Source organism: Ogataea polymorpha (genome assembly GCF_001664045.1).
Source record: "Ogataea polymorpha strain NCYC 495 leu1.1 chromosome Unknown OGAPOscaffold_2, whole genome shotgun sequence".
NCBI lineage: Eukaryota > Fungi > Ascomycota > Pichiomycetes > Pichiales > Pichiaceae > Ogataea > Ogataea polymorpha.
Window position 1 is genome coordinate 837,182 of NW_017264699.1, and position 20,183 is coordinate 857,364.

Genomic DNA, 20,183 nt, shown 5'->3' on the forward strand with positions numbered 1-20,183 from the left:
GATATTATACTGACTAAATATCCAAGTCTGCTCATGCAAGTACCACACACTGCCCCAATACCCATTGCTGCAACAGCAGCCTATTCGAGTAGAGCTTCTGCATGCAGATAATTAACCGGTTTCGGGAAGTTTATGATTTAGAGGATCAGATATGTTTGAAGTGTGTTTTTCGCCGTCTATATAAACTCCTCCCCCCTGCTCCCTTAATTTTGCTGCTTTTGTTATCATTGCTTTCACTCAACATGTCTGCTGGTCCAGCGTGTTCGTCCCAAAACCATAGAAAAGCATCGCATCATACTCCCTCGCCCATTAGCTTCTTCAGACAAAAAAGCACATCTTCCTCTGTCTCATCTATCAAGCTTGGACCTCCTCCCTTTTTTCGATCCCCAAGAAACCCAAGCGACCATGAAATTTCGTCTGTTTCGTCGCGGTCTTCCATGCTTTCATACACACAACGCACCTCAAGTGTGTCGTCAGGCCAAAGCTCGCCCTACAACAGACCTAGTGTGGTCACAAGCACCTTGGTCGATAGAAAGAGATCAAAGATCTCCTTTGACGAAAACTGCTGCTTCTGCGAAGAGCCGCTCTTGAATGTTTTTGAGGGTGAGACACTGCTGGACATGTCATGCGGTCACCATTGTCATTTTGTGTGCTACTCCGAACTTTTCAGCTCTCCAAGTGGAGGCAAAACTACTGTCTACTGCCCGATCTGCGGAACTTCGAATACTTGCAACGATGACGAGGTCAACGATAGTATAATCAGGAACAGACTCTTGTCATCCAGCTCTTGCGAGTTCAATCAGGATATTTTTGCATCGACGCCGGCAACTTTAATGAACCAAATCACTCCACTGGCCCCTTTCCCGGACCCGCTAACCCCCGCCACTCCAGTTCTGCCCTCCTTCCCAGAATTTCCTCATCCCTCGCCAAAGACACAGCCTCTATTCAAGGACTCGCCCATCATTAGCACATTCCCTTCAACGATTTCTGCAACCCTTTCTTCGTCCGCTTTCCCTGCAGAGTCTTTGGTTGAGGCTAAAGTTGAGATCATACCAGAGTTCTCGAAGATCATCCTTGCCAACGAGCACGCAATTCCAAAATATTACGATCTTTCCTGTGTCCTCAACGTCAAATCACTGGATTACGAGCCTTCTTTGTCCGAGCTTCCTGAAGACCACAAGAAAAGAGAATGGGACAGGAAGCAGGAAATCTCAAAGGAAGTGATCCACAACTTTGAATCGAAACTGCATCCAGATACGGATCTGGATGTCGCGAAGCTTGGTCATCTCGTGCTATTTGATATTTTTGTCAGTGTTTCAATTGACGGCAACAGCTTCCACCATCCGCAGGTGTACTTTTTTGACCGGCGGCTTCTGATTCTCAGTGAATCTGGAAATGAGCTAATCCAGAACATATACCTCATGGATAAGCTGTCCACTGTGTTTGATGACGAATCAAATTTAGAGATCACGCTCAACCTCGCAAGCTTGAGTGTTCCCGATGTTGAGCTGAAGAGTGAAAATAAGCTTATCCACGACAAGTGGCTGAAATTGCTTTCCAGGATTGTGAAAAGAACACAACGGCAGCCCCGTGCGAACCCTGACAATCCGTTTGTCGCAGAGCACCCTTTTGACGAGAGTGAGTTTAGTCCATCGAATCTATTTTCGAAGGATTCGCTGTCTTTGTCAAACGTGGTGCCATTAATCCAAATGTCCACGAACGCATGGGGCCTGTTGGAACGAAACGAAAAAGTTATCCCAGAGGAGGTACTCAAGTTCAACAAGCTTGTTTCCAAAGGATTGGATCTGCCATTGGGATTTGTCAAGCGGCAAGTTTCAAAACCAGACGCTGACCCATTGATTCTCATTCTGGTCGTCCCAATGGTGAACAACGGAAACAGTTTTCTGGATGACGCGGACTATACATCTGAGGTGCGCCGATTAATAACGCAGACGCTCGAAAGTTTGCAACCAGAAGACAAGCTTGGACTTGTTTTTCTAGGCAACAAACGCCCTGACTCGCTTTTGGGCAACTACTACGGATGTATGTCTCCGCATTGGGAAGGGTGGTCCGAGGTGATTTCCAATATTGAGTGCTATACTGCGGTTGCTGGAGATGAAGTGCAGAGCTCTGTGTATGATACGTGGCGAGACGGCTTGAAGTACGTTTCTCTCCTTGCAACCACGAGCTTTCCAGAAGCAGGTTCACACATTCATGAGATCATCTTTATTAGTACCGAGCGCGTAAAGACAGTCCACTACTTTGAGGAGAATTCTACTGTCGATCGTTTGTGGGGACGTTACAACAAGAAACCGCAGAAGAGTGTCAGCGAAATGATCACAACGCTATGCGAAAAACATGGCGCAGCGTTCCACTCGGTTTCGCTGTTTGATGAATACGCCTATCACCCGCAAGAGTTATTGGACCACTATCATGGGATCATGGGTTCGTCCAAGACACATGTCAGACGCAGTGTGGAGCACCATCTCGTTTTGGACTTCGACAATCTGCAGCTTCTAATCAAACGATTAATCAACCAGTTCCACAACGTTTCCATCTCACAACTTCAAACGCGGATTGAGGTCTGTGAAGGCGTGCGGGTGACGGAGATCGAGAGAAACGGGCAGTTGGAGACTGCAGATTTGAGGCGTTTGTTTGAGGTTGTCAATCTCAATAACATACCGAGCAGCTTTGAAAAGTCCACGATGATCAATGTGCGCATTGACTTGAGCTCGTTCACGGTGGAAGACCTCGTACGGGGACTTAAGGTCGATTTGCTGAAAACAATCACCAGTATCAATCTTCACTCTGGCAGAAAGCAGTTCAAGAGCGTTGCCAGCATCAGGATGTCGCTGGACAGAACACTATCGAATGCGTCGACGATGCCACTGAACTTGCTGGTGACGAACGCGGGGCTCGAGAAGTCGCAGTTCAGTCTACCTATCGTTGCTCGTCTCTCTGCTGTCAAGGATGCTGTTTTCGTGAAGCGGCAGGTCGAGCTGCTGATCAACCGCGTTCTGCTCTCTGAGGTATTCAGCAAGAAGACGTACTGCCACAGCTCGAAGGAGGAGATCCGCACGGCGCTCAAAAACATGATGAATAAGGTCTGGGAGCTGGTCAAATCGTGCAACAGCTCAAATACGTGCAACATGCGCAACATCGAGGTGTGGTCGGAGACACTCAACCACGAGTTCCAGCAGATAATCGACGGCTACTCCATGAGAAACTACAACTTGAGCAATTACTGCTGTGTAGCCAAATATTTCGAATTTATCTAAGAACATTTTTTTTCGCCCCGTTTTATGGTTTTTGCGTACGCTCGGTACTTATCCCCAACTTGGGGCGTGGTGGCCGTTCTCCTTGGCGGGTTCCTATTTTTGGAGACCTTGGCAACACCTTTCCACCGCCAATTCTACGTTCCCGACCCACGCATCAGCTTTCCGTACACTGCTGACAGCGTTCCTGACGCTCGATTGGTGGTGTATGCCTGTGTGGTGCCGTGTGTGGTGATCGTGCTGGCGACGGCGACGCAGTATCTGAGGTCGTCGGGCGACCAGAAACAGCGCAGTGTCCACTTAGCCAGTGTTTCGTGTCTTGCTTTTGCCTTGGCCCTGGGGCTCAACGGCTTCGTGACAGAATTTATTAAAATCAAGGTTGGCAGGCCCAGACCGGACTTTTTGGACCGATGCGGCCTGTCGCCAAAATCGACGGCCCCGGGGCTGTACACGGTCGTCGATTGCACCGCGCCGTACGGGGAGAAAGTGCTCCAGGACGGCTTCAAGTCGTTTCCATCGGGCCACTCGTCTTTTGCGTGGTGCGGGATGAATTTCCTCAACTTGTGGATCAGCGGCCACTACGGGCTGTACAAGGGCGGTGCGGGCTTTTCCGCGGGCAGGCTAGTGCCGCTGGTGCCTGCCCTCGCGGCTCTCCATATCTGCATCAGCCGCTCGCAGGACTACAAGCACGACGCGCTGGACATCACGTGCGGGTCGCTGCTGGGACTCGCGGCGTCGTGGTGGTCGTACCACCAGTTCTTCCCGCGCGTGGCGGACGACAACAGCGAGCTGCCGCTCGTGCCCGCGCAGCAGCCTGTGCTGCCCGTCTAGCCTTGTCTGCTTACGTAAGCACCAAATCCGCTTTTAAAGATACACCACCGGTGAAAAAAGTGGCAAACAAACATCTACGCATGTCGGACGAAAACACACCAAAGCCGGAGAACAAGAGCGACACACACATCAACCTGAAGGTGTCGGACGGCACGTCAGAGGTGTTCTTCAAGATCAAGCGGTCGACGCCGCTGAAAAGACTGATGGACGCCTTCTGCAAGAGACAGGGCAAGGACTCTAGCAGTCTGCGGTTTCTGTTTGATGGACACCGTGTGAACCCAGAGGACACGCCGGAGGACCTAGATATGGAGGAGAGCGATGTGATCGAGGCCCATCGCGAGCAGGTTGGGGGGTATATAGAGTGCAGCTGTGCTAGCGGGTGCTAGCAGAGTGCAACTACTAAATGACCGTGTGTATAAATGACAGAACAGGGAGCACGAAACTTTTCCTACCACGATAGCTATTATTTCCTGTGTGGTGCAGGGGTGTCTCCTTTCTCCTGCCGACGCGTCCCGCGTGTGCGTTTTGCAGGCACTCCTTTGGTTCCCTTTTTGAAAAGGTGATTGATCGATTTGGGCGAACGCGTGCAGGAACGTTTTGCACATATACACCTATTTCGCTCTCTACTCTTTTCTCAACTTCAATGCCCCATTCTCGACAAGAATCGTACGCCTCGTCCTTTGTGTCGTCCTCGGCGCTGGGACTGGGCATCTCGAACCCGAGCTCCAAGTCGGGCGCTGCGAAAAACCCGGTCAAGATAGGGCCCTGGAAGTTGGGCAAGACGCTCGGCAAGGGCTCTACCGGCCGCGTTTTGCTCGCAACTAACGTCCACACGGGCCAGAAGGCGGCTGTGAAAGTCGTTTCTAAGAGCATGCTGGGCTCCGACGGCCGCGACGCGTCGCCGCCGGACGCCAGCCTCAGCTACGGCATCGAGCGCGAAATCATCATCATGAAGCTGCTCAACCACAAAAACGTGCTCAGACTCTACGACGTGTGGGAAACAGACACCGCTTTATACCTGGTGCTGGAATACGTCGAAGGCGGCGAACTGTTCGACCTTCTGGTGGAGTCTGGCCCGCTGCCCGAAAACACGGCTGTGGAGTTTTTCAGACAAATTATTCTCGGAGCCTCGTACTGCCACAGCCTCGGCATCTGCCACAGAGACCTCAAGCCCGAGAACCTGCTGCTGGACAAGCAGTATAACGTCAAGATCGCAGATTTCGGCATGGCCGCGCTCGAGTCCAGCGACCGCCTGCTCGAGACCTCGTGCGGGTCACCCCACTACGCGGCGCCCGAAATCGTGAGCGGGCTGCAGTACCACGGCGCAGAGTCGGACGTGTGGTCCTGCGGCGTGATCCTGTTTGCGCTGCTGACAGGAAGACTGCCGTTTGACGACGAGAACATCCGCGAGCTGCTGCTCAAGGTGCAAAAGGGCAGCTACGAAATCCACGAAGACCTGTCGCCCGAGGCACAGGACCTGATCGCGCAGATGCTCACAGTAGACCCAGAGGCGCGCATCAAGACCAGAGACGTGCTCAAACACCCGCTCATCACAAAGTACCCCTTCAACAAGCAGGACCACGAGGACTACCTCAACCTGCCGAACCCAAACTCGGCCACGCAGCCGGTGAGATCACGTGACGAGATCGACAGACAGATCCTGGAAAACCTGGTGATCCTGTGGCACGGGCGCGAGGCAGAGTCGATTGTCGAGAGTCTGCTGAGCTCGGCGGCGAACCCGGAGAAGACGTTCTACTCGCTGCTGTTGCGGTACCGCCACGACCACCACGACCAGGGCCAGGCGCTTGTGCGGTCGTCGTCGGTGATTTCGCGCGTCACGCCCGGTTCGAGCGAGACGGGCTCGCCCAGCAGGCGGCGCTCGGTGCGCAATTTCAGCGTGGCCACCTCTGCGAACCGCCCTGTGTCATTCCAGCGGTCCAAGACCGACAGGTCTGGCGAGCGGTCGCCGTTCCGGAAGCGGGCGTCGGTGAGCAGCAAGCGCAACTCGATGGTTTTCGCCGACAAGGGCGTTTCCAAGCGCTCCTCCAGCACGATGCTCAAGCGGAACAGCGTCACGTCGAAGCTGCTGTCGACGTACGCGAAGCTCGCGGCGATCGACGAGAAAAAATCGAAAAACGTCGAGGAGTACGGTAAGCGTGCGTCAGCGGACTTTGCGACGCTGTGCGACATGCTGTTCGACGGCAAGTCGGGCCGGCTTAGCACGTCCAGCTCGCTGGCGACGATCAGCGCCATGCTGATGGAGGAGGAGCAGCCGACTCGACGGTCCAAAAAGGCTGCGAGACAGTCGCTGATCCACGCGAAAAAACGTCAATCGACGTTTGCGTCGCTTTTCGACGCGGCAGCCCAGGCCAGCTCGGCAAGCTCCACCACTTCCTCGCAGTCTGTGCACAGCGCGTCCAGCCACTCGCTTGCCAGCAAGAGATACTCGTCGAACCCGATAGAGCGCATATCGCGCATTCTCAACGCGTCCGACCTCGACAAGATTAATAAGCGTTCTGTGTCGCACGGACGTGTGCCGTCTGTGAACCCTCCGCCGAAGCCGGTCACCAAGCTAGATCCGCGCGCGAAAGCGTACGAAAAGTACCAGAAGCGCGTGTCGCAGACACTAGAGAAGATGTTGAAGCAGAAGGAGGAAGACGAGAAACGGGCCAAGGAGCAGGCAGAGCAGCAGCAGGACGAGCAGGAAAAACACGACGACGAGGGCCAGGACAAGCACGACATAGAAAAGCCCAAAAGGGTCAAGAACCCGCAGAAAATCTCCGATGTGACGATTCCGCAGGTGACGCGTAAGTCGAAGCATTTCTCCGACAAGAAGAGGCTCAGCGTGCTGTCGATCTACTCTGCCAGCAACGTCAAGGACGGAGCCACACTGGACCGCACGTCCAAGGGCACGCGGCTGAGCATGGTTTTCCAGGACGACATAGACGGTCACGCTGATGACACTGTAGACATGAATTTGCAACTGGATAAAGACGAGGGCCTGTATTTCGTGGATGACAAGAGAAAAAGCACCAACAAGAAGTCGATGCTGCTATCGTCGGAGGACATTCCAAACCTCAACTACAAAGCGTCCAGAGACACGATGATCTCGGCCAACTCTGCCGAGAAGAGCCTGTACAAGTCGCTCAGACTGCCGGAGATCCCTGGCTCGCCAATCAAAGAAGATAAGGCGGTAGACTACAAGGAGAATGCAAAATGCCGGCCAGAGTCGCCTGTGGCGGCCAGCAAAAAGAATGACGGCTCGCTGCAGTTCAGCAAACAGCGCAAGCCACTCGGAGAGCTGGACCAGCAGAAACAGAGCAACGAGGCTAACAAACGCGCGGGCTCTGGCGGATCGTTCTTCCGCAAGCTGTCGTTTGGCACGAGAAAGAAGAGCGACGCCAGAGACACCAAAGAGACCAGGAGAAAAGTGAGTATTACACAGGCGTTCCTGGCTCTGTTTACGGGCGAGATTGCGGAGCAGCAGGAAACCAAGGAACTGCACACTGTTCTGGGCGAGGACGACCTGTTCGAGGCGCTCATATCGCTGCTGGTCAGCTGGAAACAACATGGAATCACCGACTTGCAGGCCGATAAAGAGATGCGGCGGTTGGTGGCCACGGTCTCGAAACACAACTCGTTCGGGCTTAAGGCGTGTAAATTCGAATGCCAGACGTATCCTGAGGAGAATGGCTCGCTGCTGGTGTTCATAAACCTTAAAGGTCCGTCGCGCAGCTTCTCGAAGCTCACGCGCGAGACCGAGCGGATTCTCGAGAAGGAGAGCATTTTGGTATAATGAAAATAAAATAAAATAAAATAAAATAAAATAAAATAAATTAAGTGCGTTCCCAATGTGGAAATAGCTTGTAACCAGCCAACCTCTGCATGATTTAAAAAAATCAAACTCCTGTAAACAAACTCATGGAGCCCTCTACCACAGGCTTTGCCAGGCACCAGAGCCAAGCAGTGCTGGCCCACCGGTCGTTTTCGAAACGTCCCTGGCACCGCGCTAACCTCGTGCGCCAACATTCGTGGAAAAAATCACAGCTCCATGCCAACAGAGCGCACTTCTCCTCAAAATCAGACCTCCGCGCCGTGTTCGACTCCAAAGAGAGTCTCCATGACGTCCCTCTGTACATGATGTCTTATACTCTCTCGCCGCCGCGAACGCAGTACGAGCACAACCCGGTGCTCAAGTACGCCGTAGCCAGGACTAGGGTAACCAATCGCCAGCTGTTTCTAGACCCCACCGACATGAGTATCAAGGACTACATGACACCACATTCTGTTGAGCTGCCACGACATTTGACCAAGTCGCTACAGAGCCTCACGAAGCTCGAAATGGCCCCGCAGATCAAGTCGCTGCCAAAATCCTGCTACCAGTACAACACGCCGTACAACAGGCTGAGCACGATGGCAGAAATCAGTCTAGAGTCAAATTCAGAGCACTACAACAGAATAAAACGGGAAATATTTGACAAACGCATGCTCTGGAGTGACCTGGAGCCGTATCTGCGACAAAATGACGACATGTGGAATAACGAGTATCTGCTCACAAGACTGCTTTTTGAGGTGTATTTGCGCCGCGTCGTCGCTGCTCGAATGGCAGTCAAAATCGGTGTTGGTAACGCGCGCAGGGGAGCCGGAACATGGGATGACTCGCTACTTTCCGCGGTGTACGGCCACAAACAAACGAATATTTTCAAGCAGCAATCACCCGCGATAGCTGGCTATTCGCCTCGTTGAGCTTGAGTCTGTCGGCAAACGCAGCTCGAACACGCTGGAACTCGCCATTGAGTGGCTCAAACTTCTTCGCCTTGAGGAAAGTCTCCAGCTTGTCCGTCAACTCCTTGCTGCACAGACAGCTCTCAAACACCAGTTGCACAATGCCACGGAACGTTCTAATAAAGCTCTGATTTTTGCTATCCTTGATAAATCTGGCGTAGAAGCCGTTGTAGTGCATGCTGAACCACACCCATATCGTCGCAAACGCTTCAGGCTGGTGTTTGAGGCCCACCAGAGCCAGCTCCACCGACGGCACGTCCATGTTGTTCAGCACGTAGTTGAGTGTTTTCTGCTGCAGATCGCTCTTAGTCACGTATCCCAGTGACGTCAATGCTGCCGTCCGCACATCGGCCGTGCTGTGCTCTTCGTAGACGTGGTTGCTGACAGAGTCTGGATTTTTCACTATACCGAGGATCTCCTTGTATTCCTTGGCCGAGCCACCGGCTTGGACGTTGTTCAACACCGCAGCCACAAGTTTGATCGGGACGGCACCCTTTGGCCCGTGCAGCAGCTGTTTGTACAGTTTTTTCGCTATTGCCTGAGACTGCGCGTTCGAATAATCCAGCTTCAACAGGGTGGCACGCACAGTCAGCTCCGTGGCAGGCAACTGTCTGAAATCGAGCCCGTCCCACTCAAACGAAGCTAGAAGACTGCTGACAGTCGTATTTTCCCATTTGGCAATGGTTTTGTACGTGTTCTGGTCGTCAAAATAGCTCACTGACAGAATTGATTTGGTGAGAGTGTTGAACAGCGACAGTGCCGTGTTGAATGCCGTGGCGTTGATAATTTTCGGGTTTTGGACAATTTTATTCATCAGCACCACAAAGCCCAGAATGTCATCGCAGTCCTGGTACTTTTCGCTGAAAACAGTCGACAAATCGAGAACAACCTGACACTGCTCGATATTGCTCAGTTTTTCAAGATTCTTAGCAATGGCTTCGTATTGAGGAAAAGAATACTTCACCGTCGCAACAGCGCTGTTGTTGGCATTCACCAGCAAACAATTGTCAATTTCTAGCCTTCTATCCGACAACATGTACCTAGCATACGTCCCGTTTGAATGCTTGACCAACAGCGGCACCTGGTACGGAACATCCTCGACCTTCGACTCCGGGTTGTACAAAAATCTATGCTGTTCCACCAGCAGCTTTTCGCTGTGTTTGCTCACTTTCAAAATTGGGTATCCAGCAGTTCTGGTCCACGAAAACATGATTGTGGGGATATCGTACTTGAACTTGTTCAGAGTATGATTCTTGAGAAATATCCACAGATCCGTCGGTTTGAACAGGCCGTACTTGTTCTTATTGATAAAGTCCCCGACCGCACTGAAGAAATTGTCATAATTCTCGCATGGTGTCTCATTGAACAGTCCGGCCAGCATCCGCAGCACAAAAATGCCCTTGTCGTACGAGTGTTTGCTGAAAGTGCTCTGAATAGTGTCTGCTGGGACGTTTTCGGTGTGAATAGGTTTCATGTTGTCGAGTCCCTGGTATCTTTTCATGTTGAAGCCGTCGTTAACGAGCTGGTCGAACCAGACCTGGTTGTCGTCGCTTTCCTCGTTCAGTATCGTGTTAGACATGAAAGTCGCAAACGCCTCGTTGAGCCACGTATAGTCGTAGCTTTCGAATGTTACCAGGTCGCCTATGAACATGTGCACCATTTCATGGACCAGGACGTTTTTAATCATGGAGGTGATTTTCAACATCTCTGCGGGCGACGCCGAGTCCGGAGTGAGAAGATGGTCTTTGAGGATCTGGATCATCGACCAATTCTCAACTCCGCCGTCACTCAAAAACGGCAATGCAATAACGTCAAATTTCGTAATTGGGTACTCAACACCAAATTTTTGCACGAGTTTAGGCAGAGTCGATTTAACGGTTGCCAGCGCAAGCTTGGCGCGGCCAGACTCGCCGATCTGCGTGTACACACGTAGCGGGAAGTTCTTCTGCTCGGATAGATCGATTTTTTCCTCCAGAAAATCGAATTCGCCGACCGCAAACGAGAACACAGAGGTGGTCATTTTCGGCGAAGCCTCGAAAATCACGAGCTGGCGGCCTTGGTCAATCATGGTAGTTGATTCGATCGGCGTGTTTGACACACACGTGAACTTCTCGTCCGCTGTCAGCGACAGCTTGAAACTCGTCTTCACTAGCACATCGTCCACACAGGGGAAGATCAGCCGGGCAAACGACGGCTGGCAGTGTGTCGAGATAATGTACCGGTCATCTGCCCCGTCCTTGTACTTGGTCTTGAAAACACCCTTGGTGAAGTCCCTCATGGACGCAATGCCGCGTACAACGCCAATAAAGTGCACACGGAGTCGCAAATGTTGGCTCTTGAGACTGTCAAAAGTCACGTCTGTGCAGAACTTGACGGTCTCTGTTTTCCTGTTCTGCTCCACCTTGAGCTTGTGTTGAGAGTCAGTTAGTAGGTACGCATCCGTGACAACGATCTCCACAGCATTGAGCACCAGCTGGAACGGATCAGAACCAGAAACCGAGGCCCTCTCGTTAGGAGCCAGATCCATCACCACTAAACCCATATAGTTCGCCTTGGAGCTGATATCCAGCGAAAGATCGTAATTTGTTGGAAGATACGCATTGCTGAAGGCAAGAGACACCACCGGAGGCGGCAGGTCTGTTTTGGAAGACGACGACGCTGGCTGGCTGGACATGGTTTTTTTTCTGCAAAAATGCTGATGGGGAGAAATTTCACTCACATTGTTATATAGCCATCTGATTTGGCGAGTAGTCTACGATTTTAAAGCTGCCGAAATCGATACCCCGCTGTAGATTTCCGGACCTGAATCACGGGTGCCGTCTGGATTTGGCGAATCGGTGGGGAAAATAAGGTTTTGAAGCAGCATTTCCGTTCTTGGAAAAGCCGATGACATAAGAAACCATGGAAGCCAAAAGAAAAAATCGTCGCACGCCTATATTTTTCTTGTCTCGTCTTTATCAAACACGGGTGACCAGGTTACTGCTTGGATTAGAAAACAGACCAAGTTTATTGGATTTTAACCTTGAGGTTGTAGAAGTTGTATCTGAGCAGAAACGACAAGTTAATCAGGTTATTAGTGTTTTGATGGTGAAGGAAACAAAGCTATATGATTTACTGAACGTTTCTCCAGATGCCAGTTTCACGCAGCTGAAAAAGGCATACCGTGCAGCGGCCCTCAAGTTCCATCCCGATAAAATAGTTGCCAGTGGCGAGAGCGAGGAAAAGAAGAAGGAGGCAACCAAAGTCTTCCAGGAGATAACCACCGCATACGAGATTCTCTCGGACGAGAGAAAACGACAGGCATACGACACATACGGAGAGGCAGGGCTCAAGGGTGGTCCTGGCCCAAGCTTCTCGGACCGCTTCCAACAGGCTGAGTCATTCGTTGATCAGTTATTCCGCTCGTCTCCTGCCTCCGATCTAGACGCGCTATTCGATTCTCTATCCGGTGGCAGGCCCATGGGGAACTCCCAGAGACGCTTACGGAAGGGCAGGGACATTTTGCATACGGTATACTGCTCGCTTGCAGATTTTTACAACGGAAAGACTATTAAGCTAAGTTTGACGAAGAAGATCAAGTGTCCAGAGTGCGCTGGTCGTGGAGGCACGCAGCTATTGCAATGTCCCGCTTGTTTGGGACACGGAACTATTGTGAACGAGACAAGAATGGGAATTGTGTACCAGCGCGTGCAGACAACGTGCCACCAATGCAACGGCTCGGGAATGTACATACCCCGGGAGTCTACATGTGAAACGTGCCATGGCAACAGATTGATCGACAAAAAAGTCATATTGGACGTGGAAGTTCCAAGGGGAGTCAAACCCGGTTACCAGGTTGTTTTTGAAAACGAGGCCGACGAGGGTATTAATATTATTCCTGGCGATGTGGTGATAACATTGCAAGAGGATAAGAGACGACCAACTAAGAATTTCCAGCGCCGAGGTAACAACTTGATAACATCAGTCACATTGTCGCTCGCCAAGGCACTTTGTGGTGGTTTATTGAAGATCGAACATTTGAACAAGAAAATAATGAAAATATACGTCAACAGGGGGGATTTGGCTAATCCAAACACTATAATGGTAGCTAAGGGATATGGTATGCCAATTTATGCTGAAACTGACTTTGGAGAAACAAAATATGGGGACCTAATCATAAAATTTAACATAGAGTTCCCAAAGATGAACGAGTTATCAGAAGTGCAATACAATATGCTGAGCAAAGCACTTGATCCTAGCTATAAGCCAAAAAACATATCAAGCTCATCTTCGTCGGAGGACGTGTCGGTCGAAGACTTTTCGCCTCTCTCTGGGTCGACCAGGACGAGTAATACGAGATCCGCTACCGCCAGTATCACAGGGTTGAAGGATCCTGCTGAGGCGACAGAGGAGGAAAGTGATGATAGCGACATTGTGTATTTGACCGACTTTCCCGAATTCGAGACCCAAGCAAGGGAATGGGACGCTGAGCAGCAATCGAAAAGATTTAAAAGTGGATGACAGGCATCTACTCAGGGCTCTATTTGATATTGCTCATTTTTTCCAGTTTGTGACTTTTGTAGGGTTTGAGTTTGTAATACTAATAGGGAAAATCAATTGGAGTTACCCGGGTATTTTAATTTTCTTGTATAGCTGGCGCGGGTTGTTTCGTGTTTAGCCCGCGAAATATTCATATAAATAGAGTATTCCCATTGATTTGTTGTTTTCTTTTATTACGGATCAAATCACAATGGACAAATTAAAGGAGGTAGGTAGATAGCTAATTGCACGAGCGAGTACTAACTCTTCAGAAATTGAACAAGCTCAAGCTGGACGCCGAGACCTGGCAGGAAAAGGCTGATGAGTACGCGGCCAAGGTGAAAGAGATGGAGCAACAAGCCCTAGAGAAAGACAACCAGATCCAAGCCTTGACTAGAAAAAACCAAGTTCTGGAAGAGGAGTTGGAGAAGGCCGAACAGGAGCTTAGCGAGCTCAAGAAGGTTGCAGGAGATGCTCACCAATTGAAGGCCGCCAACGACAACTACACAAAGAAACACTCGATGCTGGAGGAAGAGCTTGAAGCTGCCGACGCGAACCTGAAGGAGACCACCGCCAAGCTGAGAGAAACCGATATTCGTGCAGAGACCTTGGAGAAGAAGGTCACCTCCCTTGAAAGCGAGAAGGCCGACCTCGAGAACAAGTTTGAGGAGCTGGAGGCCAAATACAAGGCTGCGCAGGAGGAGCTGGAGTCGATTAGCGCGCAATTGGAGGCCATCTAACTCGAACTGGACCCTCCCTCTAGTGGGGAGGCGCCGAGCATGCCGTCCAGACTCATTTGGCTATCTTTGCCATTGCAGGTGTTATATATCATTTACCAGATGATCAGAAGGCATAGTTGAAAATTAATTAATTTTTCTCGACTGAGCATGCTAATATTTATACCTTTATGATTAATGGACGTATTTGATACAGACTCTGATTACGCCAACCACCCGCCTCCCACGGATTCGGAGGCCGAGTATGAGCCACTGCCCGTGTATGTTTCATCGTCGACGTCGTTGGCCACTCTGAACAACAGGGGCGGACGACCGCCTTCCAACATGCTGCACTCTCGAAACGGCTCGCGCGAGACGCTTCTGGAGAACGAGGACTTGGTCAACCAGGTGATCCTGTTTGGTATTTCCTCCACAGCCACCACAGACCTCAACCGACAACGCAATTCTCTCAAAGAGCTGGGACTCAAAAGACTCTCTCCCCGGGAACACATTGCCGTTGCGATCTGCCGGGATTTCTCGCTTTTGGTGATAATTAAAAACCTGGTTGTCCTGTGGCACTCCTGGTACACCATGATGTACGACGAGCCGTTCCAGATCAACGTGACGTCGGTGCGGGCGTCGGAATTCTTTCTTGCCGGAATCTGGTGCATGGTGTCTGGATTTCTGTCGTACTCGATTCTGGACGGGCTGATGGTGCGGTGGATCGTGATGTATGCGATCCAGGCGGCTATAGTGCGGATGTTGAGCATGTCGCTCCTGATCGTTGCTCTTGTGGAAGTGCTGACGTTCATGTTCAATAACAAGCAGAACGAGTACTGTTTGCCGGTGTGGATTTTGATTAGTTGCGTGATGACGCTCATCTACATTATCCAGAACTTTGTCACTTCAAATCTGCGTCTGGACCGCCATTTGCAGGACAAAGACGAGCCCAAGCAACGAAGCAAGGTGCCGCGCACCGTGGACCTCTACAACATCACCGTTTTCGCAGTCGTGCCCATTGGGCTGGCTAGCTTTGTGACCATGATAGGCCTGATCCGGCTGGTCCTGATCCTGCGGCTAGAAGCGGTGATGGAAAAAGACTTGTAGTGCTGCCGGCACTTGGCTATTTTTCGTAGCGAAACCTAAATCCTCCTCGCACCTAAAATATTTTTCATCAGTTTTAATTAGTTATGGTCGTCCACATCCTCGGAAAAGCCATCAAAGGCAAGGCCAAGGTCGACGTAAGTACTTTTCTGAGCCCCCACTAACTCCAGATCGGACTCGCACACACATTTTTCGGCGTCGGGCTCAAAACGGCCGAGAAAATTTGCGCCAAGGTCGGCCTCTACCCCAGCATGCGCATGCACCAGCTAAACGAAACACAGGTGATGGCAGTGACCAAGGAACTTACAGACATGACCATCGGATCGAGACTGTTGCAGCAGGTGCGTTCCAACATCAAGCTCAAGCGGGCGATCGGTTCGTACCAGGGTCTCAGACACGCAATGGGACTGCCTGTGCACGGTCAACGTACCAAGTACAACGCCCGTACTGCAAGACGTTTGAATAAGCTCAACAGAACTCAATAAAATGTATATAGAATATAGTGGAATAGGTTATTTATTGTAGCTGCTTGCAGAGCTTACTTGCCGGATCCACCTCCGGCCGAAATAGAGTCTGAGACAAGACCCCCGAAAATAATTTATCTTAGAATTTTCTCTTATTCCAAAGTGTTGTTCGGCGTATTTCTTCCCCTTCTAATCTTTTGCTGCTTCATTTCGTGGGTGCTAATACCTAACACCTCCCAGCCAGTGTCCCAGATGTCTTTTTTGCAAAAAATTGGAAAACACTTCAAGTTTTACACCAAGGGTTTTGTTGCCCTTTGCACCCTGATGATCAGCGCATCTTACGGTGTCCTCTGCTCCGTGGTTCTCTCGTTGATTGGCAAACGCAATCTGGCCCAGTGGAGCACTGCGCGCTTCTACTACTACCTGTTTAGCACGGTTATGCGCATCACGATAGAAATCGAGGGTGAGGAGAAATTGAGTGGTCTGCCCGCCATTCTGATCTCCAACCACCAATCCGAGCTTGACGTGTTTATGCTGGGCAGGATATTTCCCAAACGTTGTGTCGTGACGGCCAAGAAGCAGCTTCAATTGGTGCCGTTCTTGGGCTGGTTCATGACTCTGTCGGGCACCTTTTTCCTGGACAGATCCGACCGCGAGAAGGCCATCCGTGTGCTCAACAAGGCTCTCGAAGACCTCAAGGCTACCAGCGGTGGCCTCTTCATGTTCCCGGAGGGCACGAGATCGTACTCCTCGAGGCCCACTCTGCTGCCATTCAAAAAAGGGGCCTTCCATCTGGCGGTCCAGGCGCAGATCCCGATTATTCCTCTTGTTGTTTCCAACACTTCCAACATCTACAGTCTGAAAGAAAGAAACTTCAACACGGGAACCATCAAGGTCAAGGTTCTTGAGCCGATCAGCACCGAGGGGCTCACCAAGGACGATGTGAACAAGCTGGTGGAGGCCACGTACGCAAACATGGAGGAGGAGATTCGCAAAATTGGCATGAGCGTGGTTGCCGGCGACGTTTCTGGCGAGTCTGAAGCGCTACTTTCCCAGGAAGTTCAATAGATAGTCTCTAATTAGATATTGGCTGTGCAGGAAAATTTACGAATAGAAAATATATGTTTTGGCGAAAGCGTGCCCAGGACTCGTCGGTCCCAGAGCAAATGGAGCCAACCGAAACGAGCGCCACATCTGGCCAGGACGGTCTGGCTGATCTCCAGAATGCTCTTGCCGATGCGTACGCTTCGAAATCCGCGGAGTCGTCGTCGCAGGCAACAGAAAGAAGTCTTAATTCCATGAGGGAAAAGGCCAGCAAGAGGGCCGAGTCCATCTCTCTGGACAAGTTTCCTGTAAGTAAGTGGTTGTCCGAATCTAACATGCCAGAAAGAAATGTCATGTCTCACTGCCATGGACGAACTAATGGAATGTATGTCTTTGGGAGGGCAAGTCCGTAATTATTACCGATACGGCGACTTGAGCATGTGCGAGAAACAGAACGAGAAGCTCAGCTTCTGTTTCTCAAACTCCCTCAACGCTGGAGAGATCAAAGAAAAGAATATTCAGGAGTTTTACAAAAACCGTCTTGTGGAGCAGCTCAAAAGGGGCAGCAGCGAGGATATCTGGGAGGTGAGAGAAAGGTAGCCGACAGAGGGGCATAAAGGACCGTGTAAATAGAGAATAAAATTAATCTGCTTATTACATAACGTGGGGGGTGATGTTTTTGCCATTTATTAAAGGTAATTTAATTATTTGCTTGAATAAAGGTAGTTATTTGCCTAAATAATTATCTTTATTCCTTTTATGGAGATGAAAGCCCCTTCCTCAGGTTCCCAGGAGCGTGTGTATGCTCCGCGGGCTACCACTTTGCCCGTCGCCGCGCATTCCAGCCAATCGGCGGCAAGCTCCAAGGTCCGGCCGAGAGAGTCAAAAAAGCACGGTTCCAAAAGATCCAACAAAGCAAACAAGCCTGTGCTTGTGGACGACTTTCCTTTTGACAGAGCCTTGGGGAGAGGACGGAAAGGCATCGACATTAGTCATCTGGTAGAATTCCAGCTACCAGAACATAACATCGTGACCGATACCGGACGTCGGCAGGGCTCCAAAAAACATCGTTCTCAGAGTATCCGACTGAATTTGACTGGCCGCCAAAACGTAAATGTCAACTACAGGTTCATTGTGGACTACCGTGGGGACTATAGGACGCAGATTCTGGACCCAAACGTGCCTTTGGACGACGCCTCAATCTTGCGCGTGCTGATCAACAAAAATGATCACCAATGTCCTATCTGCCTTGGAGACGAGTTTATTGCTCCGCGGATGACGCGGTGTGGCCACGTATTCTGCTACACGTGCTTGTTGCGTCTGTTTGCCGCGTTTTCAGCCCAGGAAGACTATCGAGGCCGCGTCAAGTGTCCGCTCTGTTCGGAGGATATCCGAGAAAAACACGAGTTACTACCTGTCCTAATCACAAAAATTGACGAGAGGTTTGAGCAGCCGTCTGTTGATCAGCCTGTGGAGCTGGAGCTCATGTACAGGCCTGCCTCGCGGGTCTTTGCGCAGCCGTTCCGTCTCTACTTGGAAAACTGCCAGTTTGACGGCGACATCCCCTGGATATCCGATTTCGCCACTGTTGACAACTTCCTGAATGACTCGCGCTATGTGAAATATTCGAGGATTATGCAATGTGGACCAGGCTTCGCCATTAAATGTTTTGAGCAGGAATTGGAGACACTTAAGCTACACAGATCTCTCGATTCCGAGCTATACGGCGATAGCACGCACCACTACGAGCTGGCCGAGCTCAAGATCCGGTCTCACATGGAGGCTATGGCGGCTTCCTTTGCTGAGTCTTCGCAGGCCACGATGCCAGAGTCTCCAGATAGTCTGAGACTGCATTTCGATGAGCTAACTCTCCGTCAGCACCAATTCCAAGAAACAGAGAAGGGCTTTTTTTTCTACCAAACTGCATTCAACTCGAGCGTCAAGTACTTCCTCACCAATTTGGACGTTCAAATCCTCAAGTCGTTGTATGGTGACTACTCCGCGTTCCCGCTCACTCTGCATCCCATTCTCGAAAATATTAATTACGAATACTCGCCTCTCACTGAGGAGACCATTGGAAGACTGAAATATCTTGGACATTTGCCTGTCGGCACAGAAATAGGGTTTTTGGAGCTTAACTGGACAGATCAGTTGCCGCAGTTCCCTAAAGAAATCTCCGCTCGTTTCAGCAAAAAACTCAGCGAGCGCAGTCGGACGTCGCGCAATAAAAAGCGAAGAGAAGACCGCAGCAAAGCGGCCTTTGAAAGGGAGCTGGAACTGAAGACCCTGCAGTTCTACTCAAAAGAAAACAATTTGAGCCTGACCGACTACGGTTACAGCGAGCAGGCGTCGCCACGCAGAGTCGTGGAGTCCAATGCTCCACCTTTAGGTGAGGACGTACTGCTCCCCGACGACGAGTCGAAATACAAAACCACGGTCTGGGGAACAAAAATATTGAAGTCTGAAGACCCCGAGTCGGATGACTACGATGCAGAAGCAGAGTTGATTATTCAACAGGCCAAACAATCGGCAAATGCTACCGGAAAGAAGAAAAAGAAGATTGTGTTAAGTTTCACATAATCTCATTCTAGCACGTTTTTCGCAGCAATGCGGCTTTTGAGTTTGGAGCTTTTACGGACCTGTGGCGCCACAGCGTGTCCAACTCCTGGCACGATTTTCATGCCGCACTTATTGATAGGCTTGTTCATAGATATTTTTATTTTATCATGATTATCCAGCCCCGGCATTGTTGTCTGTATGGTGTCTGGCTTCGCGCTTTCCTGTAGTTGTTTCCCGCGTTCTATCTGCTCTTGCAGCCCTCGCAACGATGCTTCGTCGTCGCTGCGCACTTTGAGCTCTTTGGTCTCTTTTCTCGGACTTTTGTCAATATAAGCTATCGAGTAGCGTTCTGCATCGTACTCCTCGTATTCCTCGTTCTCCTCCACCCTGCACAATCCCTGATGTTTCAGAAATAGCACTAACGACGTCAGACTTTTCCACCTTGTCGAGTTGAGATGGATATGGTTTTTGTCCATAATGTATTCCTGATAAAATCTGTTGCTTCCAATGAGCTTTTCCCCGTGATTTATTCTGAGCAGGCGCAGAAAATCCCCCAGAAATCGTCCCGAGTACTCTCCAATAAGCGCCCTCGAGTCGTTGTGCGAATTTTCCAGTTTCGAGTTTAGCTTCTTGATATGAGATGGTGACTGTATATGCAATTTGAATCCGTTCTCGTCCAAGCACTGCTTTTCGCATACCTGGCAGTAGAACTTGGTCTTCTGTAGCCCTCGCCTGCGCATCTGGCTGGACGCGTGTTTGGCTGTCCCATATTCTGGTCTTGCCATTTATATTAAATTATTTTTAATATTACAATAAAATAAATTAATAAATTAATTAAAAGCACAAATCTGTGGCAGCTATTATCTAAGCTACTATTCAGGTTTGGG

At 50.5% G+C, this 20,183-nt stretch overlaps 13 protein-coding genes across 13 annotated transcripts; 11 read left to right on the forward strand and 2 right to left on the reverse strand.

Moving 5' to 3' along the window:
* Positions 1 to 242: 242 nt before the first annotated feature.
* Positions 243 to 3,278, forward strand: OGAPODRAFT_92814 (uncharacterized protein; the record flags this gene model as incomplete). The annotated part of the gene is made up of 1 exon (XM_018357229.1): positions 243 to 3,278. One exon carries the CDS (start codon positions 243 to 245, stop codon positions 3,276 to 3,278), a length of 3,036 nt encoding a protein of 1,011 aa, XP_018212358.1.
* A 24-nt stretch (positions 3,279 to 3,302) lies between these two features.
* On the forward strand, positions 3,303 to 4,106 carry OGAPODRAFT_7041 (uncharacterized protein; the record flags this gene model as incomplete). The annotated part of the gene is made up of 1 exon (XM_018355844.1): positions 3,303 to 4,106. One exon carries the CDS (start codon positions 3,303 to 3,305, stop codon positions 4,104 to 4,106), a length of 804 nt encoding a protein of 267 aa, XP_018212359.1.
* Positions 4,107 to 4,186: 80 nt separating this feature from the next.
* Positions 4,187 to 4,492, forward strand: OGAPODRAFT_46465 (uncharacterized protein; the record flags this gene model as incomplete). The annotated part of the gene is made up of 1 exon (XM_018355519.1): positions 4,187 to 4,492. One exon carries the CDS (start codon positions 4,187 to 4,189, stop codon positions 4,490 to 4,492), a length of 306 nt encoding a protein of 101 aa, XP_018212360.1.
* Positions 4,493 to 4,749: 257 nt separating this feature from the next.
* OGAPODRAFT_46855 (uncharacterized protein) lies at positions 4,750 to 5,871 on the forward strand (the record flags this gene model as incomplete). The annotated part of the gene is made up of 1 exon (XM_018355532.1): positions 4,750 to 5,871. A coding segment is annotated over one exon (1,122 nt), but the record flags the coding sequence as incomplete, so codon positions are not given.
* Positions 5,872 to 8,239: 2,368 nt separating this feature from the next.
* Positions 8,240 to 11,565, reverse strand: OGAPODRAFT_75446 (uncharacterized protein; the record flags this gene model as incomplete). Its single annotated transcript, XM_018356023.1, has 1 exon — positions 8,240 to 11,565. The coding sequence occupies one exon, from the start codon at positions 11,563 to 11,565 to the stop codon at positions 8,809 to 8,811; it is 2,757 nt and encodes a 918-aa protein (XP_018212362.1). The 3' UTR covers positions 8,240 to 8,808.
* A 297-nt stretch (positions 11,566 to 11,862) lies between these two features.
* OGAPODRAFT_81692 (uncharacterized protein) lies at positions 11,863 to 13,572 on the forward strand (the record flags this gene model as incomplete). Its single annotated transcript, XM_018356554.1, has 3 exons — positions 11,863 to 12,295; positions 12,347 to 13,172; positions 13,549 to 13,572. The coding sequence occupies exons 1-3, from the start codon at positions 11,976 to 11,978 to the stop codon at positions 13,570 to 13,572; spliced, it is 1,170 nt and encodes a 389-aa protein (XP_018212363.1). The 5' UTR covers positions 11,863 to 11,975.
* A 44-nt stretch (positions 13,573 to 13,616) lies between these two features.
* Positions 13,617 to 14,287, forward strand: OGAPODRAFT_75448 (uncharacterized protein). Its single transcript, XM_018356024.1, has 2 exons — positions 13,617 to 13,638; positions 13,682 to 14,287. Exons 1-2 carry the CDS (start codon positions 13,621 to 13,623, stop codon positions 14,147 to 14,149), a joined length of 486 nt encoding a protein of 161 aa, XP_018212364.1. The 5' UTR covers positions 13,617 to 13,620; the 3' UTR covers positions 14,150 to 14,287.
* A 52-nt stretch (positions 14,288 to 14,339) lies between these two features.
* Positions 14,340 to 15,717, forward strand: OGAPODRAFT_75449 (uncharacterized protein). The gene is made up of 2 exons (XM_018356025.1): positions 14,340 to 15,366; positions 15,400 to 15,717. The coding sequence occupies exon 1, from the start codon at positions 14,471 to 14,473 to the stop codon at positions 15,230 to 15,232; it is 762 nt and encodes a 253-aa protein (XP_018212365.1). The 5' UTR covers positions 14,340 to 14,470; the 3' UTR covers positions 15,233 to 15,366; positions 15,400 to 15,717.
* Positions 15,316 to 15,714, forward strand: OGAPODRAFT_7049 (uncharacterized protein; the record flags this gene model as incomplete). Its single annotated transcript, XM_018355845.1, has 2 exons — positions 15,316 to 15,360; positions 15,400 to 15,714. 2 exons carry the CDS (start codon positions 15,316 to 15,318, stop codon positions 15,712 to 15,714), a joined length of 360 nt encoding a protein of 119 aa, XP_018212366.1.
* A 151-nt stretch (positions 15,718 to 15,868) lies between the features above and the next one.
* On the forward strand, positions 15,869 to 16,823 carry OGAPODRAFT_15775 (uncharacterized protein; the record flags this gene model as incomplete). Its single annotated transcript, XM_018353955.1, has 1 exon — positions 15,869 to 16,823. A coding segment is annotated over exon 1 (610 nt), but the record flags the coding sequence as incomplete, so codon positions are not given.
* On the forward strand, positions 16,791 to 17,397 carry OGAPODRAFT_15776 (uncharacterized protein). The gene is made up of 2 exons (XM_018353956.1): positions 16,791 to 17,045; positions 17,080 to 17,397. The coding sequence occupies exons 1-2, from the start codon at positions 16,815 to 16,817 to the stop codon at positions 17,335 to 17,337; spliced, it is 489 nt and encodes a 162-aa protein (XP_018212368.1). The 5' UTR covers positions 16,791 to 16,814; the 3' UTR covers positions 17,338 to 17,397.
* Positions 17,398 to 17,496: 99 nt separating this feature from the next.
* On the forward strand, positions 17,497 to 19,765 carry OGAPODRAFT_92823 (uncharacterized protein; the record flags this gene model as incomplete). The annotated part of the gene is made up of 1 exon (XM_018357230.1): positions 17,497 to 19,765. One exon carries the CDS (start codon positions 17,497 to 17,499, stop codon positions 19,315 to 19,317), a length of 1,821 nt encoding a protein of 606 aa, XP_018212369.1. The 3' UTR covers positions 19,318 to 19,765.
* Positions 17,511 to 20,081, reverse strand: OGAPODRAFT_92824 (uncharacterized protein; the record flags this gene model as incomplete). The annotated part of the gene is made up of 2 exons (XM_018357231.1): positions 17,511 to 19,501; positions 19,564 to 20,081. The coding sequence occupies 2 exons, from the start codon at positions 20,079 to 20,081 to the stop codon at positions 19,468 to 19,470; spliced, it is 552 nt and encodes a 183-aa protein (XP_018212370.1). The 3' UTR covers positions 17,511 to 19,467.
* Between the last annotated feature and the right edge of the window lie 102 nt (positions 20,082 to 20,183).